General features: G+C 40.0%; 1 protein-coding gene across 7 annotated transcripts in view; it reads left to right on the top strand.

The window, feature by feature from the left end:
* mctp1b (multiple C2 domains, transmembrane 1b) overlaps positions 1 to 25,395 on the top strand; it is a 34,395-nt gene extending 9,000 nt beyond the window's left edge. The window contains exons 1-22 of one of the 7 annotated variants that reach the window (XM_008423188.2): positions 8,276 to 8,296; positions 8,367 to 8,487; positions 8,565 to 8,707; positions 8,796 to 8,875; positions 10,961 to 11,084; positions 12,101 to 12,145; positions 14,322 to 14,360; positions 15,699 to 15,866; positions 16,064 to 16,194; positions 16,417 to 16,603; positions 16,941 to 17,034; positions 17,133 to 17,235; positions 17,635 to 17,737; positions 18,448 to 18,549; positions 18,664 to 18,738; positions 19,653 to 19,772; positions 19,898 to 20,008; positions 20,093 to 20,146; positions 21,095 to 21,204; positions 22,492 to 22,601; positions 23,432 to 23,529; positions 23,697 to 25,395. In XM_008423188.2, the coding sequence (XP_008421410.1) occupies positions 8,291 to 8,296; positions 8,367 to 8,487; positions 8,565 to 8,707; positions 8,796 to 8,875; positions 10,961 to 11,084; positions 12,101 to 12,145; positions 14,322 to 14,360; positions 15,699 to 15,866; positions 16,064 to 16,194; positions 16,417 to 16,603; positions 16,941 to 17,034; positions 17,133 to 17,235; positions 17,635 to 17,737; positions 18,448 to 18,549; positions 18,664 to 18,738; positions 19,653 to 19,772; positions 19,898 to 20,008; positions 20,093 to 20,146; positions 21,095 to 21,204; positions 22,492 to 22,601; positions 23,432 to 23,529; positions 23,697 to 23,768 (2,196 nt within the window). In that variant the 5' untranslated portion in view covers positions 8,276 to 8,290 and the 3' untranslated portion in view covers positions 23,769 to 25,395. Of the gene's footprint in view, positions 1 to 8,275; positions 8,297 to 8,366; positions 8,488 to 8,564; positions 8,708 to 8,795; positions 8,876 to 10,960; positions 11,085 to 12,100; positions 12,146 to 14,321; positions 14,361 to 15,698; positions 15,867 to 16,063; positions 16,195 to 16,416; positions 16,604 to 16,940; positions 17,035 to 17,132; positions 17,236 to 17,634; positions 17,738 to 18,447; positions 18,550 to 18,663; positions 18,739 to 19,652; positions 19,773 to 19,897; positions 20,009 to 20,092; positions 20,147 to 21,094; positions 21,205 to 22,491; positions 22,602 to 23,431; positions 23,530 to 23,696 lie in introns of those variants that run through there. The other 6 variants (XM_008423183.2, XM_008423182.2, XM_008423185.2 and 3 more) reach the window with 6 other exon arrangements.

The raw sequence follows: 25,395 nt of genomic DNA, 5'->3' as shown, positions 1-25,395 counted from the left end.
TGGCAGGATGATCGGTTACGATTTTCGCGAGCAACGTTCATAAGGGGAAATTCGGGGCAAAAAAAAAAAAAAAGCCCAGGCCCTGTCCGTTGCTGAATAAATTTAAAATCGATGCATAGATAATGGCATCCATTATTACTGTACTTCTGTAAATGGAGCGCTGCTGTGTAGCATCAACGTTCTTTGCCCGTGCTGGTGGGCGGGTTGGGCTGGTAGAAACTGATTGTGTGCTCCTTTAAATAAACAATGAGTTGAGATCAGGAGAAACTGTAATTGATTGATGGATCTTTGTCAGAAATGGCCATATAATCATCTGTGTAAGCCAGGATTATACTTTGGCTTCAACAAAGTACAATCACTTATTTTACTCTAACATTTCAAATCAGTTTATAGCTTTAATATGTTATATGTTTTTAGTCTACATTTTGTCATCCGTGTTGACTTTAAACTACAATATTAATAGGAGACAGTTCATGTGTGTTTATCAGTGCTAATTTATAAACTCATGTTTGGATTAATTTCCCACATTATAACCAGTCATCTGAAACTGAAACAATGGCAGTTAAACTGATCCTGAAGCCTGACACACACCTGTGAGTAAAAACAAAGGCAAAGCTTTAAAATAGGCCTTCATTAGAACGCCTGATGAGATTGGTTTGGTTGAACTATTTTCAGCTTTGCTTCCTGATTTAGTGCCATAGTTAATTCTGACTAAGCAGCTTGTTAGCGCTGGCAGTTCTAGTCAGCCTTGTCATGTAAACTTCTTACCTCGTTTTGTTGCCGTTTCAGCTTTGCTGGTTGCGCTCATCTGTTGTCTTTCTCCTTCCCATCCAGAAAAACTGTCTATGAGGTCAGATTGTTCAGTGTGAGGCTCTGTTAGCAAATATCTTATTTACTGCTGGCTATAAAAAAACACATAAGCATTTTTTTTACACAAAGTCTGGTGTGAAATGAGAATATACTTTTCCTGTTTTTGTTCAATTACAGTTCCCAATTTTTCTTTCTATTTGCTAAATGCCAGAATAATAAAAAAATTATATTACTTAATTCAAAGTCAAAAGTTTAAGTACTCTTCTTTACTATTTGGTACCATTGCCATTAAACTCTATGGCTTGGATATCCTTCCACAAGCTGCTGTCAGTAATTTTGGCTAACTATGGGGTAAGATTGCTGTCAATAATGTTGCAGAGTTGTAACTTTGTAACTTGTATTTCATCACCTTCCTAAAATAAGTAATTATTTGCCAAAATAAATGTTTTTGTACTTTTTATTGCCATAAGATGATTGAGGCAAAAACAAAAAAAAAAACACACTTTTAGCTAAAAATGACATAGGAAGGTGATGATTTGTACTTTGTAAGCTGTTATTCTCACAGATAAAACCTCTGATTTTACATCTATGTATAATTTGAAAAACACAAAACAAACACAAAGCTTAATATTTTGTTTTACATTTATTGACTTGCATTTACAAATTTAGACTCCTGCACATACATTTTTAATTGACAATAATCTTACCCCAAACCAATTGATCTAAAACAGAAAACGTTTATTATGATTTCACGTCAGACAGTGTGAAGAAGGGTGCAGGTGCCTTTTTATACCGCGTATGCAAACCTCCGGTTTCAGCCGTACCTCTGGTACAATCTCTGTTTCACTTTGATGAAACAGAGATTGGTTTTAGGGCCACCAGCAAGTGAAAGTGGAGGTAAGACCACAGTGTATCTCTGTCAGCTCAAAATAACTTCAACTTGAAAAATATATTAATGGAAATCATATTTTCGTAAACTGTTGGCGCACATCCTGTTTGCAGTAGATGGTCATTTGCATAAAAGTTTGTGGTTGCTTTAAAGAAAGCCTGTGGCATGCTACAGTCTGTGAAATGACTATAATGCTTAGAGCAGAGTAGAACATGTCAGGAAATTGTTCAAGAGACACAAAACCTTTCTAGTAAAAAATGAAGTGTTCTGTCAACCATGCACGCCCCGTTTCTCTTGAATTAATTTATTTCCATAATTTCAATTTGCGCAGTCTTATGGCTAATGGACGCACAGCCAGTTCATCCCAGCCACACTACATGCTGAGGAAAAGGTTTGTGTAAAGAGTTAATCAGTTTGGACTCTGAATGAGAGATACATTTAGTTTATAATGTTTGTATGTGACAGAGATCAGTCTCAGTCATACCTCTCACCTGCTAGAAGACATTTGTTTTCTCCGTCCTCAGTGGCGCAGCAGCAGGTTGCTTCTGTTTTCTAGCTCCTGGATGCCTCCAGCCCCACCGAGCTGTGAATAATTTATGCTACTTCTTGTTGCTAACAGCTTTGATCTTAGAGATTGGACACTTTTACCTTGTCTCACTCATGGCTTCTGCTCAGCATTTCTGCTCCGTCATGTTTTTATCAGATCCCGGCTGTCTGGGTGGTCTGACCTCAGATCCGTAACAGTTCTTGCTTCTCCTTGCAACTGTTGCCTCATTACTAGAACAAGTCATGCTATGTGTTGCATGCAGTGCTGATCTGTGAGACTGGGAAAGTAATAGCATTTCACTCCTTACCTTGAACACTTTGTTGGGATTCTATGCAATGAACTATCACAAAGAACTCAGATTTAAAGGATATGCGGCTGCATGATAAAATGATAACGACACCTATTGCAATAGAAACGTGATGAATAGCAAATACATCAGATAGAATTTTGATCGTTTCACTGAGCTGGAATCCAGAACCCCAAAGCATTCTGGGGCATGTAGGTACAGGAAAGGCTTGAGCTACTCAATATCTCATGGTTAGCTAAGCAAGATTGTTCCAGTGGCATCAACTAATTCACTCACTTTTTGGTTACCTAGCAACAACTTGCTGAGTAACATGTGTAGCAGCAGTTTCATGATGCTCCCAACATACTTTGGCGTCCGCATGACTCAAAGTGAAAATCTGACAGACATGATGATGACGATGATGATGATGATGATGATGATGATGATGATGATGATGATGATGATGATGATGATAACGTTGAGAGTCGCTGCAACAAGTTCCAAAGATGCATCAGTGTGACTGCTGCTGTCCGTGTAGCACTGTTATAAATGTACACAAATCTTTGTTTACATTCTTCTGATGGTGAAAAAACACAATTTCTCACACGTGAATAAGCTTTTTCACACAATAAGTGATTAAAAATCATGGCAGCATCAGATATAAGCAGTTACATGAGACATATTCAGAATTCAGCCATTACTTATCAGCCAATCAGAGGAGACATCAGCATCTTATTCAGGCGTTGGAGTGACAAGCCCCGCCTACTTGGGAACGGCAACATATGCGGCGTTTTGAGGGAAATCGCAGTCTGTGATTTTACAGAAGGATTATGGATTCAACATGTTTGAATGACACACAACTATTTATGAACTGTGTTGCTGTGAGAGTGTGTGTCTTATTGTGGAGCTGCAGACTGTCAGAGAAAACACTCGTCCACAAAGTGAGGGCCCTATTACCCTTAATTATTTAATAATTTTAACGGAAATAATAAATAATCAACACTAAAATACAGATCTAAATAAGAGATATGCTCATATAATATTATCACAATATTTTGTGGCAGTTGTAGTAGGGGTGTATCAGTCTCTGATACTCTTTGTCTGTTGCTAACAAGAAAGATCGATCAGCCATTGTTATCATGGAAATGGACCTTACGAAGCTCAACCCAGAAACGCCCCTCGAAAGTTCCATGTGACTACATGTCTCACAAGCAGAGCCTTGCGGTGCTTAGCTTCCATGTGTAAACATGGCATTTTTCATTTCGACTGACTCTCTGCAGAGTATTTCTGAGTCGATTAGTTTAGCATTTCTGCCGGATTTTCACAAAATATCAGCCACGACAATGGACAGGGGAACCAACAAGTTCATGTCATCTTTTTTGGACAACATTAAGATGTTTTAGCCACGCGATGCCTCCAACATTGTGCACGTTGCAGCTAAATGCTACCGGTCAATGAGAAAAACAGCAGATCAACAGACCCTCAGCATAAATATAGCTGTGGACAAGATCACTGACGCCTATTGTTCTTGCAAGGCTGGGTAAGTCGGACATTCATGGTTTTGAGGGTTCGAATGTGCCTACGCCTGATACACGGTACTCGGTACTAGCGTGGCTAACACGATTACAGTTTAGTAAAAGCTAGCGTGGCTAACACGATTACAGTTTAGTAAAAGCTAGCATGGCTAACACGATTACAGTTTAGTAAAAGCTAGCGTGGCTAACACGATTACAGTTTAGTAAAAGCTAGCGTGGCTAACACTATTACAGTTTAGTAAAAAGCTTTTTCAAGTAAAATAAAATCTTTAATGTATGTCAGATACGGTACACATTGCATATTGATCTGTTCAGCTAAGTTGTAACTGACAGGCTTCAGGGTGTAGAAGTTGTATCGGTACTGCCGTTATGCTCTACTTGACTAAAAGGTTTTCATAATGGATGTGTTTATTATTGACTTTCTTTTTTTCATTCACTAAACACAAAGAAAGCAAAGCAATAATACTTACACCAGCAGACAATCCTTTGTTCTTATTKATCCTATGACGGTTGAGCTGCAAATGCAGTCGTGCACAAGCTTTAATCCAAGCAAGGCTTTCCGTTTCATGGCAGCATCATCCATGGCAGCATGGATGATGCTGCCATCATCCATTGCAGCATCATGGATGGATTCAAAATTCAGATTTCCAAAATCTGAATTTCCAAAATTCAGATTTTGGAAATCTGAATTTTAGTTCCACAAACACGATCAGGATACCTGACATCGCCTGTACAGATTCCCCACTGACAGTGGAGARCCATTCTTTTTCGAGTCCTGATGCAAAAACCTTCTGTCTGTCTGCTAGTCCACAATGTACATTAGCTTGCGTTTGTGAGACGGTAACGCACGTGATAGCTGCGCTGTGACGTAAAATGGACATTAGCCAATGAAACGCGGCCCCTGTGGTAAGGTCCATCCTCACTGCGCCGCGGATTCCGGCTGGGGGTTTTTCATCTTCGTCTTCCTGCTCAAAACACCGCCGCTGCTGCTGCGCGCCCGCTTCGGATGTTATCAACCCATGTTCATTCTTCAGGTAATCCTTTATATACAGAACAGAAACCGCTAAGCTAAAAACTAATTACGAAGTGAATGCTACCAGTCGAAATTTGCATTAATTTCGCGATCTCCCTTTTTTTGCAGCTGCTCCGTTCGCGCCGCTACTCCGTTCCGCTTCTCTTTCACGGTTACTTGCGCAACTTTACTTCGTTTCTCAGCAATAAAATACAGCCCTTCATTATTTATTGAAGATTTTACATTTCCAAAAACACAGAAATCTAATGTTTCGTTTCGTTTTGTACGTTTGGGAGCTCATTCCCTCTCACATAATCGGAAAAATCGGGGAATGGCGGCGCTTTTGACATTTCTCTGACATTCAGAAAAATATGGTTTACTAATTTTATTATAACTCCAGTTATACTTCGCCTATTAACACAATTTAAAAACTGGTGTGTAGTTTATAATGTGCACTTTAAGCTCAAGTTGAAAGTGAGACTGAGGGAGGCGGAGTCTTGCTGCTACGCCGTAACAAACTAGAGTTAAAAAAAGCAAAAAGGCTATGGACCCCTATAGTTTAACGGATCGATACTCGCGGATGAAAAATCGATACTTTCCGAGGGCGGAAAATATAGATATATATCGCCGAATCTATTTATTTATACAGCCCTAAGTTGTAGTAATGCTGGAGAACAAAACAATAAAAAAGTATTCACAGCTTATTTTGGGCAACTGCTTGTCACTGAATCAAAGTTCTGCGAACATGAAATATGGCTCTATTTTATTTGTCTATTATATTTAATCATCTTATTTTCATATTTATTGGTTTTCTAATGGAACCAACCTAAGGGAAGATATTATAAGCAACTATTACAATGCAGCCTGTGTAAGGTTTTCATTCATCAGTAGCACTAGGTTACAAAAAAAGTTGTCTTCGTCTTTTTCAACTGAATTAGGACTATTTTGCACGGCTGAATCCATAAGTCACATCCTCTTTTCTCAATCAGGTCAAGTTTTAACCGATCCAGATGTGAGAACAGGTCATACATTTTGATGCTGTTGCTCCACAGTTCAGAAAGTTGACTTGATTGAGCAAAACCAATGTGAATTTTGGATTCAGCTCATTAATATGACTCTGAAACAATAGAAAAACCCCAGACAGTTTTTTGGCTGTTGACCAATAGGAGTTCATAACTCTAAATCTAAATTCTCATAAGAAGTTTTTCACAATAAGTAGAAAATAAATACATGTTAATAACAGATAATATAACAAAAGCAGGTTTTAGGTGTTTTAATCATTTAAGCTGTTTTTATTTTTATTTTTATTTTTTAGACTTTTAAAGACATTTCTGAGGCCAAAGCTCACAGGCTGTCAAGCAACACTTGGATTACGAGGCAACCGGAATCCTTAACGACCTCCCTGCAGTCCTCAGCGATCCATCCGGTTTAAACGCTGGAGCAATCTGTTGCTCTCACACTCCAGACTCTCATTTATCATCGGCATCGATCCGGACGTTCAGAGGGATGTGCGTTAATGTGTTGACAGGATGCAGGATTCTCAGCGGCTTCCTGGCATTTAAAATGCAGCATGGAGAGATCGATGTTAACTTCTCACTGTTGCTTACATGCAGAGTGGAGCGCGTTCTATCTGCCACATCATACGTATCCACCACGGCGCAGTGGGACTCAACTAAGAGATCATTTTAAAAATTTTTTATGAGAATAAAGTCATGACATTAGCAGAGTAAGGACACAATATTACCAGAAGAACGTCATAAAATGACCAGAAAAAAAGTAATTTTAATGGGAGCAAAACCAATGAAGTTATCGAATTGTTGAGACTTGATTATTTTATTATTATGAATTTATTGTATTATTTTGTCTTAGTTGTCGAATGACTTTATTCTTGTAATAATACTGACTTTATTGTCGTACAACATTTTTCTCACAATATTATGACTTTGTTCTTGTATTTTGAGGTTATTCCTGTATTATTTTGACTTCATTGTCAAATGACTAGTTCCATGATATTATGACTTTTTTCTTGTACAACTTTTTTCTCGCAACATTATGATTCACTTCTTAATTCATTTTTATGTTTGATCCTGGCTCTCATACTCCATCATAGATCAGTTTCAAAATGTTTTATTTAATCTTGCGTGGATCATTTGTGGAATTATAAAGGAATATTTTACTAAAGTTTATGGGTTGGGAGGACTTAATTACTTTTTTCGCGTCACTGCAATCAGATTTAGAAAGAACATTGTTGCCAGTTGTCATCCAGTCATTAACAGTATTATGAATTTGTCATGGTGTCAGGAGGAGACACGGCAAACATTCAATAATTAACGCTGAGCAGACTGACTGCTGTGGGGGAGAAAATGCTTTCATTACGGGACACAGACTAACGGCCACAATATGGAAATGAACATCAGCTTAGTGCTGAAACGATTAATTGTGATGAATCGATTATTGAAATAACTGTTAAGATGGAGTATAAAGACTTAAAAAATGAAATTTTCTGAAGGAGCGGTAATTATGCCTAAACTGTACAAAAATATATTTACATTTTGAATTTAAGATAATAATAATAAAAAAACACCTGAGGACCACCAACACATGAGGAAATATCTTCTCCCCATGTGTTATAGTTTATCTTCACCTGGTTAAAGTTCTGTAGAAAAACAAACAAATTCTCCTATTAAGCACCTTCTGATTTCCAATTATTAATCTTCCCATTTTCCTCCCATGCAGCTGAACGTTTTTGCACGATTTTGAAGGGAAACTTTTTGCTCTTGCTAAGAATTGGTAACTTTTGATTGCATCTGATCTGAAGTTTTACTCAACCACAGAAGATACTGCATGTCCTGAGGTATGTGCTGCTGTGAAATAGGTTAGCTGTAAAGTCCTATGAACAGTTTAGCCATGAATCCTGTACATTAGGCATGAAATCAGTGTCAGGGATGCGTTTCATGAAGCCTGTTTGCAGACTTCCTCATTCGAAGGTGCTGATGTGGAAAGGGTGGTTGTACAAAAAAACCCGGAAGAAACATCATTTAGCATCAGTGCGGTTGGTTACGAGGAAGCTTGAATCGTGTAATTTCCTGTCGGCCGTCCTCTGAGGGATAAGTCGAGTTTCACACTCTAGTCAGTGTCAGTATGAATGCAGCAAAGACAGAGAAACCTCTGATCCAACACCTGCAGAAAGACTCTGGCATTCCTCTTCAGAATGTTGGTGAGTGTGCATCGACGCGGGTTCACGCAGCAGCAGCGGCTCTAATGAATGCGTCCGTCTCTCCTGACAGGGCTTGGGGGCGTCCTGCTCCTCGGGGAGCCCCGCTGAGGCAGCCACACCCCCACCAGGGATATACAAGCTGGAAATCGAGCTGAAACGAGGACACAACCTTGCCATCCGAGACCGAGGAGGTACTTGTGGACGTCTTTCTTCTACTCCTTCCCCTCCGTTTTGTCTCTGTGGATGTGTTAACGGTTGATCTGTTCAGGCTCCAGCGATCCCTACGTCAAGTTCAAGCTGGCTGGTAAAGAGGTGTTCAGAAGCAAGACCATCCACAAAAACCTCAACCCGGTGTGGGACGAGAAGATCACGCTGATCGTGGACAGTCTGAGCGAACCGCTGTACGTCAAGGTAAAGATTAAAAACACACAGGAGACTCTGAAATCAATGGTGAAAGAGAACCAGCAGCCAGTTCAGATGTTGTGTTGCTCTCCTGCAGGTGTTTGACTATGACTTTGGTCTTCAGGACGACTTCATGGGTTCTGCTTTTCTTTACCTGGAGTCTCTAGAGCAGCAGAGGTCTGTCAGACGTTCCTGTCATCATGCAGGATTTGTGTCGTGTTACAGACGGATCTAAGAATCCAAACTAGCTCATCGTGCCGTAGAGGCAGTCGTTTAGGTCGTCTTTGTGGTTGTTGTTGTTCTCTCTGTGGTGGTTAGTGGTTGCATGTCTCTGATGCTGTTCTGTGTTTCTCTTCTGAGCAACGTTAGTTTCTCTCTTGACCGTTCTACCGTCCGGTGGCTGTTATCCTCGTAGCTGCTTGTGTGTGTCTCTGTGTCGTTTTGTGCTGCTTTGTGCCGGTTCCTGTTGCATGCCTCCATGTGAGCCACCTGTCTGTGGTTGGGGTTGCCAGATTTTTGACAACTGAAATAGGACCTGTACCAACTTCCACTTTCTTTGTTTTGAGAGGAAACACTTTCATGTTGACCTAAAACGTAAGTCGTCCATGTCTGTTGGCTGTGTTGATGTAAAGTTTCAACCTAAATGACTTTCAGCAGAAAATCGCATGCAGACCCGTCTAACAGAGTCTTTATTAATTAATTTATTTTTTATGCACATATCAAAATGTAGTTGTGAACCGCATCACAAGACAATTTTCTTCCACAGATTCATTTCAAAATAAATTATTTTTGAGAAAAAGAAAAACATTTCTTTATATGTGAAGTTGAATTTTAGTATCATTTCAAAACAAAGACTCAGTTTATTAATGTGGTTGGTAATCAGACTCTTTGGAGAGTTAATGATAGATTCCCATCAGGATACTGATGGTTCCTACACCACCGTTTTTGCTAACTAGCTTTTTATTGACTCTACTTTTCACTGTGCCTTAAAATAAGTTTTTATTAGTGACTAAATACATTAAGGTCTCCACTTCTGACGGCGTAAACTACAGAGGAATACTATTTAAAGAAAACTAGCTTCCGTTCTAGATTTCATAGTCCAAAGAGCCTACTACTTCATGCACACAGTAATGAAAAACAAACAAAATATACTTTATGAATTTTCTGTATCGTCTGTTAGCAGACAGGGTCAAAGATGGATTAATGGGTTGGAACATCAGAACAGAGATAGCATCACATATGTGAACCAGAAGAGGTTAGAAAGTGGCGTGACCCGAGAAACGGGTCAAATGATTCTCTGAGATGGGTCATGTTAACGTCCCACACCTGCCTCCATCAGAACTGGACCGGTAACTAACCTGGGGTCATTATGTAACCTGTAAACAGTCAGAACCAAGGACAATTGTTAAACTGATTTTCTAACCATGTGGGCTCTGTATGCAAATGTTGCTGTGGATGGTTGGCAACCCTGTCTGTAATGGTTCTGGTTCCCCTTACGGTCCACTTCCATGTGCTGCATGCTCTTTTTGCTTTCCTCTGTGAGCCTTTTGTGTCTCTGGGAGATATTTTCTTCATCTCCTTCCTGATGCTTGTGCCAGTTTGTGGTGAACATCTGAAGCTGTATTTCACACTAACACAGTAAAACAAGCTTACATGCCTTCTTTGAACTTAGCAGTTTTCAAGTGTCAGCATGTTGGACTCTGCATTTCTACTTTCAATTTCATTCACTTCAATTTCACTTTATCAACATTATGCTGATTCTCTTGGATGTCATAAGACAATCTTTTTTCAAAGTGAATATTTCACGCTGATATTGATGACCAGCTCTCATCCAAACCTACATGACCAGTGTAAAATAGTCATTACCTGCCTTGTTAAATCATGTATCAAATCTTCATTTTTTTTTTTTTTTTAGAAAATGTGCTCCCTTTTTCAACTCTAATTCCATCCTTATTGCTTGACCCTCAAGATATACTAATTGATTTAAATAGCATATCTGTCGGTTGAAAGATGTCCAAAAGCAACACATCTGCTAAAAAAAACAGTATAAAAACACATTATTAACATCCACGAGTCTGGAACTTAGCTCCAGTTAGAAATCCCAGATAGAAAAATACATATTTATTAAAATCCTAATACTCAAAATAACAACTATCCATGCAATATAAAACCTCTTTAAAGAGCGAAACAGTTTTTTTTTTTCCTGCTAATGTTTTTTATGTGGGAGCATGACTCGAGCACACACACATGCTTGTGTTGCAGGACGATACCGGTGACTCTGGTGCTGAAGGACCCGCAGCTCCCCAACGAGGACCTGGGCTCTCTGGAGCTGGCAGTTACCCTGACGCCTAAAAGCAGCCCCATGGAGGATCCTCGAGACACGGCGGTGGGTACACATATTCTCTGTCAGATACGGTCGATGTCGCTGCCAGCTGGGTTTTTTTACAATGTCAAACATCTGATAAATTAACTTGTTTATCCTCACAGGGAAAACAGTGATTGACTCTAAACCAGTAGATGGAAACACGACTAATTCACTTTTTCTTTTTTCTCTTTTTTTTTTTGCAACATTTTAAAAGTTTGTTCCAAGTTTGCTCATTTTTACTATAGATCTAAGAATGTGTCCAGCTCAGGGGACAAGCTGGGTTGCTATAGATACAGGTTAGCAGAGTCCTCACTGTTCCTATAGAAATCATTTATATAATTCCTGGCTCTTTGTCCTCATTTTGTTATTTGTATTTTTATTACAGCCTTCAAAATGCTGCCAGAAACTTCCTCAGTGTTTTTATAACCAAATACTGTTGGCATCCCCAACAAGAAGTTGACTTCTTAAGAACCATTTATCTTCAAAACAAGAGTCCTAAACAACAAACCGCTGGGTGCCGAGATTTAAGCCCTCGCTGTTTTGATGATGAGAAATATCACAATATTTAAACATTCCACCACTGCTTTACATCGGAGATCTTCTAAAACACAGTGTGACATGAATGAAGAATGAATTCATTACTGACTTTAGGTCAAAACTTAGCTGGGAACAAGAGAGAAAGCGGTCATCATTTGTCTGAAACATTCTGCTCTCATTAGAGGTTCTTTCAAACACAGTTTGCGTGTCATGAAAAGTCGTTACTCCCAAAACGATTACAGATGCCAAAAAGTGAAATAGCGCCAGCAGACGTTGAAACAGAAGAGCAGCTAAACAGAAAAACATCTTAAAAGCATGAATCCCTGCTACACCCTATTAGTTCCTGTTTTCACCAGTTTCATCCTGCTGATGCAAATAATGAAGTATATATTTTTTTTAACAGAATAAATTGCTGAATATTATCTTTATGAACTTGTTGTGGATTAAATAAAGCCTCCAGTTAGATCTTCCTCTCTTTTCCATGTTTGTGTTTCCTGCAGCGAGGCGAGGTTAAGACGTATCGGTGGAAACCTTATGTGAATAAAGTGAGTGTAGCCGTGAGCTAGCTTGTAGCGTCACTCCTTTAGCTCCTTTAGCTTCACCTCTGAGTCTAACTAGCTTATTCCTCTGCAGCCTGATTAGAAAACATTTATAGGACCTCTGTGAAAGGATTTCCTCTCTCTGGCATTAACATTATTTTTGTGGTATTGAATTTTAAACCTTTTTGTTTTACACCTGATAACCTTCCATTGGAGTGCTGGATCGGATGCCCCATATGACACAGATACTTTCCCCCCATCCCCCACATCAGCAGCTTCTGTATGAAGGAAGCCCATTTTAGCTGCTTGTATGTGTGATTCTACCCTTTCTGTCAGGAAACAAAGTTTTATGACGGCAGGGAAGAGCAGGAAGCCAGATGGAGCCGTAAACTGAGAGGTGGTTGAAACGTCACCCTCATTACTGCATGAGCTGCACTTATTTATTCATGCCAAAATGCAGGCATCAAGGTAAAAGCTTCATTCACACATCACCCCAGGATGGCTTTTTTAGTTCTGTGTGAAATGATCAACATGGCATGGAGGCTTCATGCACAGCTGACAGAGTAACAGTTCTGAGATGGGAAATACCCTCCACGTTGCTGTTACTTGTGCTTTCTGTTTATCAGTTTCCTTCATCTTGTTATGATTTTGTGATAATATGGTTGCCTCCCATTGCTTTAAAACTTTGAATTAGATGGCGGCGTCCATTATTACTTCCATAGACAGTGTGCTGCTATGCAATGTCAATGTTTTTCTTGCCATGAAACATCTACAAAAAAAGAATAAAATGAAATGGTTTTCAGCAAAAAAAATCATAACTGAGCATGAAGACCTGCTGTGTGAACTCAGCATAACTTGTTCTGATTGTGTTATAAATGACCAAAGGCAGCTTTAAAATAATAATTACACAACTGCATTGTGCAAAGGGCTAAAATTTAAAACTGCTTATCATTTTCACTTGTTCTTTAGCAATGTCCCAATCAGGACTTTTTGTCCTAGATACCAACCATTTTTTAAATTTGATGGTGGCAGGTATTTTATCTCCACTGGAGTTGGGACCGTAATGTTCCCACATTCCTTCAGTTGAAATATGCAGCTTTATGATTTGTTCTAAAAACATGCAGCTACAGTTTTAAATAAACTCATATTTTTGCTGTGTTGTCTGGAGCACATTGATGAAATGGTAAGCTAGCGTTAGCGTGTGTCCTCTTTGTTTTAATATCACCTTTTGACCTACAGAATAAAGTGAAAAAGTTGCTTTTCTGCATCGAAAATGTGTTTGGCTTTAAATGTAATAAAATGAAACAACTAAATTTAATACCAACCGTCAGAGGAGACGCCTGATCATAATCAATTAACAAAAACCTGGATTAGGATCTTATGCTGACTGGTGGGATCAGATGTGGACATCCCGGTCGTGATAAAGAAATATTTTGTCTGAGTTATATTTCCTCTGAGTCTCTGAAAAAAAAACTGGAGTGATACATCTGATTTTCAGCATCTTTTTTGGGCCCAGTGTGGAGACTGGGCTTGGTTTTGGATGGTTGGATGGATTAATGTTAGATGGCAGGAAGTGGAATCTATGAATTTCACAGTAAATTCATTGAAATAGGTTCTGTTCTAAGAGCTCTGTGACAGTTTTAGCAACAATAATATGTACATATTTTTTTTCTGTAACTGTTTTAGAAATTCGAGAACCCTTTCATATTCAAAAACTCTTAATTACTGATGGAACTGCTGCTGCAAAACATGCTTGAAGTTCTTCACGGTTATGGATTTTGACGTTTGTGATTATTTTCTGCTCAGAGACTCTTCAAATCCATTCTTAGCTCCAAGTCATTAAGCACAGCTTGTCTCATCCATATATTATTCACCATATGAAATAATAATAAGCTGAGTCTCAGTCTGAACTGCGGCTCTAGTCAGAGAGATGGATTTAGAATCAGGCGACAGTACGCTGAAGAAATGTGGGAAAGAAATGAGCAAACAAAAAAAATCATCAGAACTGAAAATAAATGATGCATCTGTTTATGTTGCTTTAATAATGGGGCTTAAATAAAGCAGCTCGTCTCCCTCCCTCATGGTTTAGCTTCAGTTAGTCCCAGTAGAGCTGATCCTCTAGTGGCTTTGGGTCGAGACGTTTCAACGTATAACAGCTGAACAGTGTTTAATATGTCTTCAGACCATGCTGCTCAGGAGGTCCTGGAAACGATCCACAAAGGTAAACACCATCACCACTGTGTGTGTGTGTGTGTGTGCGCGCGCGTGTGAGTGTGTGTGTGTGTGTGTGTGTGTGCAGCGACAGCATCCTCCACCAGCTTCCTGTCACTTCTCCGTCACCATGTCTGTATTTCAACGCAGTGCCTCCATCTTGTGTTCGAGTTCTTGTTGCTGCTGTCGGTTCCGTTGGCTGAGGCTCCGCTCTTCTGGTGGGATGTTTCTAGAGCAAAGTGATCCAGAGCACGCTCATTACATAACTGATTTCACCGATCTTTTTTTTTTAATTTAAGTCTCAGGCACAGATAAAAATAAATCAATGGCTTCAGTGTTAAGTTTTAAGGCTATTAAAGGGGAGTTATTATGTAAAATCAACATTTTTAGCTCTATTAATCTAATAATATTATTCATTCATCACACCTGGGGTTTGGCTTTGATTTTATTTTTTATGCATGTTTGAGAAATCCTTTAATTTCTGGGGTTGCATAAATCTTTGGTCCCACGAAACACCGCCTACGTCCACAGAGCTCCGCCTTAGAGCTGCAGACTTCAGCTGAGCCTCCGCCTCACAGAGTGCTGCTCCCCCTGCTCCTCCCACACTCCGCTCCTAAAGACTAGAAAAAACAGCAATTAGCAAACACCTGGTGGACCTGCGAGTCTGCTGAGCTCCTCACTTCTTAACGGCTTAATTGAGAAACAGGAAGCAGGAACTTCTTAAAAAGACAGAGGTCTAATTTCAAGTTGTGAAGTCAGTGTGTGGTGTGTGTGTGTTCAGCCCCCTTGTGTCTGAATGTAGTAACTCCACCATTTGCTGTTTTTTTGCTTTATTTTTTTGCTCATTTTGCTTTGCTCTGGCATGAATGGATGAACAGTGTCTGTGGAACATCAGTCAGTTAGCTTAAGGTCTGGACTTTGACTGGACCACTCTAACACATGAAAATGCTTTGATCTGCACCATTTGGTTGTAGTTCTGGCTGCATGTTTACAGCTGCTGCATTGCAGTTATTAGGTTTAGAGAACAGTCACCGTTCACACAGGGCCATGTGGGTTTGGATTTATTTTCTCCCATAATAAAAAAACACCTTCATTTAAAAACTGCACTTTGTGTTTGTTTGAATTGTCTTTGAATTTTCCTAAATTGGTTTGATTGGTGTGAAAAACAGGCAAAAAAGTTAGGAAATCAGGAAAAGGGTAAAGACTTTGTCCTGCATGTCTCATTCCTCGCTTTGAGATGAATACATTCCTTTGTGTGTGTGTGTGTGTGTGTGTGTGTGTGTGTGTGTGTGTGTGTGTGTGTGTGTGTGCGTGCGTGCGCGTGTGTGTGTGTGTGCGTGTGGATCAGCAGCAGCAGTCATTGCGTCTCACTGAGGTGCATCGGAAGTCCCAGCTGTGGCGAGGGATCGTCAGCATCACGCTGATCGAAGGTCGGAACCTCACGCCCATGGACCCCAACGGCCTGAGCGACCCCTACGCCAAGTTCAGGCTGGGGCCACAAAAGTACAAGAGCAAGGTGGGTCAGATGGCACGTCCATTAGGAACCAGCCAGCATGAAGTCACTGCAGCTCATTTACCTGGTGCCCATTTAGAGCAACAACGACTTCAGGAACGATAAGAAAATGTCCAGGTTCAACTGAAATCCAGTCTCATTCAGTCCAGTTTGGGGATTAAGAAATGTGTGTGTGTGTGTGTGTGTGTGCGCGTGTGCAGACGATGTCGAAGACCCTGAGTCCTCAGTGGAGGGAGCAGTTTGACCTTCATCTGTATGAGGAAACAGGAGGCGTTCTGGAGATCACAGTGTGGGACAAAGACACGGGGAGGAGAGACGACTTCATCGGACGGTCAGAACCAGAAGCAGCTGTACTCGCTGTGTTTGCCTACACTTTTCTCCCAATGAACACTTTAAATCTACAAACATAAGAAGGACTAGGCTGAGGAAGTGCAGATAAGCATGGTGTTGATGTGATCCAGTAGAACCAGAACCACCGACCGTTTCCTCCATCCTGCACTGGTTCGTGTGATGTAATCTGAAGAGTCACCCAGCCTGTCTGCTCCTGTCCCAGCTGCCAGTTGGACCTCTCCACTCTGACTAAAGAGAAGACCCATCACCTGGAGCTGCCGCTGGAGGAGTCCCGGGGCGTCCTGGTGCTGCTGGTCACGCTGACGGCGTCGGCAGCGGTCTCCATCGCTGACCTGTCCCTCACACCGCTGGAGGACCCAGAGGAACGCAGAGAGATCCTCAAACGATACGTCAGTGGCCTTCTGACGTTAACATCTCACATCCACTTTAAAACAATACTTACGTTAGCCAGGCCTGTGATGATGACACATCTACTGTACCATACGTTGTTGTATAGTTTATGACAATAATCCTAGTGATTATTGAGACGCAGTAAATATATAGTGGCATAACAATGCAAGTTCTCTCTTCTTCTAGAAAATAATTTGGTAAAGATCACTGGAACTGGAAGATATCTTAAATATACAATAAAAACTCTTTCAACCGAAACCATAATTAAAGTGGATTATGATGCCTCTGAAAAATTACCATCCAAAAGACTGCAACACACACATGTTTTTTCCGCAGGGTGTGAGGAAGTCGTTGTCCAACCTGAGGGACGTGGGCATCGTCCAGGTCAAGGTGCTGAGGGCCGAGGGTCTGATGGTTGCAGACGTAACGGGTACCAGCGCCTCCTGACTTCCTCTTCTTCTGCTTCTCCTCAGAAACTACCTGCCACCAAACACACTCTAATCTGACTGCTCTCTTTTTTTTTTTTAGGTAAAAGTGACCCTTTCTGCGTATTGGAGCTGAATAACGACAGACTGCAGACACATACCATATACAAGAATCTCAACCCTGAGTGGAACAAAGTCTTCACCTTGTGAGTCACATTTTGCTGCAGCATCTTCCTCCTAATTCTTCATTATGGGGCCGTTAACGTTTTCTCCAGTGGACTGAGAGGCTGTAAAAGCCCCTCTGAGTCATTCTGAGCTGTGGGTTGTTGATGCTGGAACACCCACATATGTTGTTCCAGGCTGGGGAAACCAAAAAGCACAAGTTCAAGTTTGAATTTCAGACTATAGAAGCAGAAATGTAGCTGGTTTAGCTTAGAGGACGGACAGCTAGCTGGACTATCTGTTATTGAAGTGGTTTGAAGAAAGTGTTTTGTTAGAAAAGGTTGACAAAAACTGCAAAATTTGAAATAACTTCCTCAATTTCCCAAAAAAGCTTGTTACTCTGACTCTGGCTCAGTCTGGCCTCACGTCTCCTCTCTGCACAGCAACGTGAAAGATGTTCACTCGGTCCTGGAGGTGTCGGTGTTTGACGAAGACAGAGACAGGAGTGCAGACTTCCTGGGAAAAGTGGCCATTCCTCTTTTGAATGTGAGTATCAGAGGTTGTTCAGACTCCTGGAAATGATCCTCATTCAGTCTCGTTACAGACAGAAGGTCACATCCGGCTGATCAAACACAAGGCAATGGATAATCATGAAGTGGACTTGAACTAATGGCTTCCATGTTTTTAATGATGTTGTTTGTTCACTAATGTGCTTTAGCAAATCCCTGAGGCCATAACAGAGATTTCCCATCAAGGCCAAAGTTAATATGTACTGGTCTAAAAGTCAGATGTTTTCCAAACTAGAAAGCTGGAATTTAGACGTTTATTACAATTACAATTTAGACGTTTATTGTTGTTGCTGTAAAATTATAGCTAAGAAAATGCAAATGAGAAACAACTTGACCACAGAGGTGCTGCAGCTTCATATAGTTCTGTTAGAATGTGTGAGACATGAGGTTTTTAAAATGGAAACAAACTAAACTTTGTCCCTTCTGATGTCCAGAATAATTCAATTTAATGTCCAGCAGTTTTATATTTTAGGTTTAACTTATATACAAACATTATCCTGAAGATTTGTTGGATCATTTTTACTAAACACAGAATGATAAGCAAGCGAGCTTTAGCCTCCAGTGCTTGTTGGAAATCCGCAGAACAGTTTTGCAGTCTATAAGCCAGGCCAGTGTGTGTGTGTTTTAGGTTCGTAACTCAGTGGGTGTGTTTTAGGTTCATAATCATAATGTGTGTGTGTGTTGTAGATCCGTAACGGCGTCCAGAGAGCCTACCTGCTGAAAAATAAGGAGCTCACCGCCCCGACCAAAGGAGTCATCTACCTGGAGATGGAAGTCGTCTACAACACGGTGATTGTGACGCTCCGCTCCTGCATGTCTGTTCACACGAACATGCTGAGGAGGAATCCTGCAGTCTGTTCCGTCCAAAGCGTTAAAGCTTTTTCTTGATGTGCTTTTCTTCAGATAAAGGCTGCGTTAAAGACCGTGGTCCCTGCAGAACAGAAATACATCGAGGAAGAACCAAAAGTTTCCAAGCAGGTGTGTATTGTTACGCAATTACATAAAAATAAAAGGACAACTGTTGTTGGGTTCAGGTCCGGTCCTGATCCTTGATTCATAACTGCTGCGTTTCCATTCACCATATATTTGTGCATTTTGACGTTTCGAAAATAAATTAGCTTAACGGAAACTCTCATTTTTCAATAAATGGTTTTGATGCTAGAATGAAGTGTTTTTTTTTTGTTTAGTTTTTTTTGGTTGTATTGAAATTGGTTTATTTTGCCCAACTTAAATGGAAACACTTCTATTGCATCACATGAGTGATGAGCCACGGGACATCGCCACTGACACAAACCATGAAGAAGAAGACCACAGGAAGTAGCTGGAAGAAGATGACGCAGCGTGTTTTTAATGAATTGTCATGTGAACAAACTTATTCACATGTGATTTGCAAAAAGAGCTATGATTTTTCAATATACATATTTTTTTAAAACTGATATTTCTCTCCTTTTAAAGCAGGGGTGTCAAACTCCAGTCCTCGAGGGCCGGTGTCCTGCAACTTTTAGATGTGCCTCTGCTGCACCACACCTGAATAGAATAATTAGGTCATTAGCAAGGCTCTGGAGAACTTACCTAGACAAGAAGGAGGTAATTAAGCAATTTGATTCAGGTGTTTTGTACCTGTGGCACATCTAAAAACTGCAGGACAGCGGCCCTTCAGGACTGGAGTTTGACACCCCTGTTTTAAAGGCATCCTCTGCTCTAAAACGCGGCAGTACCTCTCCTCCACCAGCAGGAGGCAGCTTAGTTGAAACCAATCACATTTTATTTGAAAGCCTCTGTTTTAACTTTGTAGAGTTTGTACTAATCAGCAAACGTCTCCATTGTGTATTTGAATCAAGCTGTATTATTATGTTATCATATTCACAGCAGGTCAACTTTTTGCCTTCCAGCTGCTGCAGCAGAACTTTAACCGGGTCAAGCGGTGCATCATGGTCCTCTTCAGCTATGGTACCTACATCAACAGCTGCTTTGAGTGGGAGTCATCACAGAGGAGCATCACTGCTTTCATTGTACGGAGAACACACGCACACACACACACACACACACACACACACACACACACACACACACACACACACACACACACACACTTACACAGCTGGCTGTTTCCCCACCGTGTGTGCTCTGCTCCCAGCTGTTCGTGGTGGTGGTCTGGAACTTTGAACTCTACATGCTGCCACTTGGCCTGGTTCTGCTGCTGGTCTGGAACTACTTCTTCTCCTCAGGCAGAGAGACGGCGGAGACGGTGAGCACTGAGACTCACTTGTGTTCAGGTGTGTGTGTGTGTTTTACCGACCAGTCACCTGCTGAAGCTCTCTCTGTTCTGCAGTCCATGGAGGCCATGTTTGAATGGGAGGATGATGAAGAGGACAAGGAAGAAAAGGTACTGCTCTAATTCAGGAAGTCATTCCTCTGCTCTCGATAGATGTAGTTTACCTAGATAGTGACTATGCAGCCAAATAAAGTCCTGAAACATCTTCTGATGTAATCTATGACACATCATCAGTGATGCAAGCTGGGGTCACTGGTTGGTAGCAACTGAAGGTGACAGGGTTACTGAATTATGTGTTTAATTATGAATAATATGTGCCTGAAATACACAATACTGCCCCCATTTAATGAAAGGCACCCTGTATCTATAGCAGCGGTGTCCAATGGGTCCCCGGGGGCCATTTGTGGACCCTGGACTGACTGCCTGGCCCTGATTTCAATTCAAGAATGATGCAAAGGTGTTTGATGTTGGTGGAGACATTATTTCTTTATTTATTCATTTTTCATCAGCTGTTTTATTTATAAAAAAAGATGGAAACTGTATTTTTAAAATGATCACAAAGTAAAATTTCCTCACAACAGAAGATATTTACAGTTAGTCATTTTGCATTCGATCCGGTGACTTTTACTCAAAAATCTGACTTAACTGGACCCAAATATGCTTTTACTTTGTGTATTAAATTTGGCTAAATGCAACAAGCATTTTCAAATAAAGAGTTCCCTATGTTTTGATTTTACTGGTTAAAAATGTCTATATTTGTTTTGGTTTTTTTTCTAAATTCATACCTGGAAAGTTTGCAAATTGTCTTATTTTGATTTCTGCAAAATGATTTTAAAGTTTCGAATGTATAATAATTTGCACATCCCTACGTTATTATTTGCCAAAAGTATTGCATACTAAGTGGTTTGCTGAGTAGGCGCAAAAACATTATTTTTGGCCCATGTGTTTGGGCGCCCCTAAATGAAATGAACAGATTCAAACTCTGCATACATATCTAGACTTCATCAAAACAGCGTCAAATATTGAAAACTTATGGAACCTTCTCCTCTCTCCTGTCAGGACTCTGAGCCCAAAGGCTTCATGGATAAACTGTACGCCATCCAGGACGTGTTCATCAGCGTACAGACCGCGCTGGATGAAGTAGCATCGTTTGGAGAGAGGTTAAAGAAGTAGGTTCTCTGGAGGTCGCCATGTTTGTGTCGCCCTTCACAACTAAAAACAGCAGAAACAAACCAAGAGCTTATAAAGACAGACTTGAGGTTTTGTTGTTAGGTAACAAACAGCCGATAACATCACTTCACTACGCATGTCTCTTAGTGTTGTCATTTTTTGTACATATTAGTTTTTCCCGTATGCAATGCTAACTTTTGGCCAAGTTTGGGTTCAAGTCACAGTGGATTTATATGTCCCAGATTAAAAATATATCATGTGATGTGTATTTCTGAATCATTCAAGTCTCATTAAGTGAATATTGACATGGAAGTCTGGAGTTTGATCTGGAGACTGTGGCAACAATCATCTTTAATGTGAAATCCACACAGAACGAAGCATCAAAATATCTCCTTTTTAAGTTGAAAGCAATAAAAGTAATACATTTTTGTTGCTTTCCCAGAAGGAGTTTTGTGATCTGGATGGTGGCTTCTTATTGCTCTCTTCCTGCTGACCTTTGCCCTCTGTCAGTCACTCCAGTGACTGTCTATGTCTCTTCATGTCAGTCATAATCTCATGTCTTTCTCCCTCTAAACATGCTGGCTTCCTGCTTCTTGCAACATTTCTCGGCTGGGTTTCCACCGACACATGAGTAACGATATCATCATCACAGTATGCAGTATTCTTGCTGTAAAGGACTAATTGGAGAGCAATAACTGATGGTCAAAAGAGGCGCTTATTATATTATATTGTATTGTATCGTTTATCATTTATGATAAATTTCTTGATTTTGATTTATCTGTGCTTTAAAAAAAACAAAAACCGTCCATTTTGTTGGGATTGTGATCATGTAAAAATATGATTACAGCTACTGTGAGCAGAGCAGCCTAATATAACTCTCACTTGCTGAAGTGACTGGTGTCCTCAAAAAACATATTATAACCAGAATGTTTTTTAAGAGCAGTATTTGTGTTTACGCCATGCAGTCATAACCATACAGTTACATAAAGAAATAGTAATAAATAGTTCTTATTGCAATGTTTATTGTTGTCACATGGGACACAAATGACATCAGCAAAAATACTAAAGGTCACTGAGTTGGAAGCACAGATTAGAAAGAGAAGGAAGATGAAAACGGGCCAATATCACACCTGATATCATCATCACTAGACTTTGTGATATCATGCCACTCTGCTCCTGGGTACGCAGCTGTTTGTATCAGTGACTGTATTTCTGGAGACTCAAAGCTTTCAGCAGTCGTTCTCACACAGCAGGTCACATATTCATTCCTCCTTTGTCTCCTGCAGCACCTTTAACTGGACAGTGCCTTTCCTCAGCTGGTTGGCCATCACTGCCTTGTGCCTGGCCACACTGCTGCTCTACCTCATACCACTGCGATACCTCGTACTCGCCTGGGGTGAGTCCCGATCCACTCACTGCTTTACCATGAACTGCCATTCACTCAAAATTGGCTACAAAGCGAAGCCACATTCAGACCGTCTGATCTCAGCCCCTCAGCTGTTGTTCTGTCAGGAGGAACGGGACAAAAATCCAACAAACTGGTGTGAGAAGCTCAGATAGTTTGATTGAAATCATAAAGTCAAAAAGTCATTTTACTAAATACCAAAAAAATGTAGGTAAAATTTTGACGTTATTTAGAAAATAAATGTCTAAAAAACTATGAAGAAGAATCGTTCTTATTAAAAAAATAATAATTTATCAGTTTTAAAAATGACACACTGGAAACATGTCTATAGGCCTGTCACAATAATCACAACTAATCAATAAATTAAAATGACATCAATAATTTCCATTGGCATAATGTATCGTTTTTTTGTCTTTTTGGAGGGGAATTTTGTTTACAACGACTTCAAAATTCATTTTATTTGTTGTTTGGTTTATTTATCTTGGATATTTAAGAAGTTTTCCAGTACCAGTGTTAATATTTATTAGAATTTCAAGTTTACTGGTCTTTTAGAATGTGGTCTTGCATTATTATTATACCATTACCATTAAAAATTGTCTCAAAACAACAATATTATTGTTTAAAGCAATAACTTCTGGGATAATTTATCGTCCAGCAAAATTTGTTATGGTGTCAGGCCTACATGTCTGCTCCGTCCTGCCCACAGCCAGAAGGAGTAGATCACTGTGGGCAGTGATTTAGAGTTTAAATGAGTTACGACAACATTTCATTTCCCTTTGGGATGAATAAAGTAATTTTGAATTTGAATTTGAATTCTACAGGTGTGAACAAGTTCACTAAGAAGCTTCGTGATCCATACATGATTGAAAACAACGAGCTTCTAGACTTCCTGTCCAGAGTCCCGTCTGATGTTCAAATGGTGGGTACGGCGGCCATGTTGGCAGCAGTAAGGCTCATGATGAACATGTCGGAATTCATGTGTTTATGGTTCTCTCTCTCTCTCTCTCTCTCTCTCTCTCTCTCTCTCTCTCTCTCTCTCTCTCTCTCTCCCTTTCTTTCTCTCTCTCTCTCTCTGCTGATGGACAGATGCAGTACAGAGAGCTGAGAGCTGATCCTGGACAAAGCCCCAACAAGCGCAGGCGGGCGTACCCCAGCTAGCCGGAAGCTGTAAACTCTGTACATTTATTGTAATTTCATATCTGGTTTCTTAACCGTCTTGTACATTTGATTCTGACGAAGATGCATTTACTGATTTTTATTTTGTTGCTACCGAACTGAATTGTTTTCTAAATATGTGAAAGAAAAAGATATTGTGTTTTTTTTTTTTTTAAATCTAATTTATTTCTCTCCACACAACCCAACCCTCGTTGAAGTGATGAAATAAAGGACTGTGTCGTCTGCATGCAGTGCTGCTGTCGCATGCAACCACAGCAGAGTCCTTCTGACCTTCTGACCTGAATGTGTCGTCACTGTGTCTGACCTCTGACCTGCATGCTGATTCTGCTCCATCCCAGCATGTCCTCAACCTCAGTGACCAGCACTGCAAGGTCCGCTGTTCTTCCACTCATTGGTTTTCTTTTTCTTCCCGTCAGTCAGGCAAACAAATGTTTTTGTGTGAATTCAGCTTCCAGTCCATGGCAACAGCCAGAATAACTGCAGCCTAAAGATTTCTCCACTCAAATGAGTTTTTATATTCCTGTGGGGGTTCGCATGAGCAGTTATAAGTAGTTAGTGTTTTTTTTCTTCCAGTTTGTAGCTTTTATTATCTGATGTCTGTCAGTTTAAAACAGCTTTAAAACAACATTTTACCAAGTAATTTTGGTAAGTGTTATTTCAAGTGTGCTAAGATATTCAAACATCTTAGCACACTTGAAATAAGACAAAAATAACTTCCAAGGAAGACACAGTTTTAGATTAATAATTCCTTAATATCGATGGAAAAAGTACTTGGTCCGTCGTCAGATTATTTCATTTATAACATGGAAAAAATGTTTTCCTGTAGGTGGAATAATTTACTGGTGGAACTTGTACTTTGTAAATCAATATTAAGGTATTACTTGTGTAAAACAAGCTCTTATATCTGACTGAAAAGCTACCAGTAAGTTATTATGTCTTATTTCAAGTGTATTAAAATATTTGCACCAGGAACTAGACAAAATTACCTGTTTTTTATCTACTTAATAAGTAGATAAAATGACATCTTGGCAGATTGATAGATTGACAGTCTGCAGTCTGCTGATCCTCTCCCTGTCCCGGCCGAGTGAAGGTTTCCTGTGTTGGACAAAAACATAAACAAAACTTCTTTCTCAAAAATGTTAATCTCAGTGCAGGACCAAAGTCAGCCGGTGAACAGGTGGATTTTGAGAAGATTTCCTGCGCTCTTCTATCCTGAAGTTGTTTGGAACAAGATCTGAAACTGCAGCAGACGTAACAGTAAAGTCTGAAACGTTAATATCTGCTCATATAGTTTTGTCTCCCAATGATGGAAAAACACTTTTGAGTTATTTTAAATAAGCTGAAGCTGTTGGTCTTCTACTGCTATGAGGATTTCTTTCTTTCACAGCAGCACAAACATTTTACTTTTCATCTGAAAAGTAAAAAGTCAAGAAATTTGAGAACAGATCCACCTGATCATCCATTATTCCAACTGTTACAACTCAGTAGATTTTATTTTTAAAACTCTTCAGTCACAAATGTAAATCTGGGTGGTTTAAGGAGCAAAAATAACATCTACATTTCCTGTCTTTGCTGCACAAACACAATAGATGGGATTGCTTTTTCAGTC

Source organism: Poecilia reticulata, linkage group LG12 (assembly GCF_000633615.1).
Source record: "Poecilia reticulata strain Guanapo linkage group LG12, Guppy_female_1.0+MT, whole genome shotgun sequence".
NCBI classification, from domain to species: domain Eukaryota; kingdom Metazoa; phylum Chordata; class Actinopteri; order Cyprinodontiformes; family Poeciliidae; genus Poecilia; species Poecilia reticulata.
This window is presented reverse-complemented; position numbering and strand designations above follow the sequence as displayed.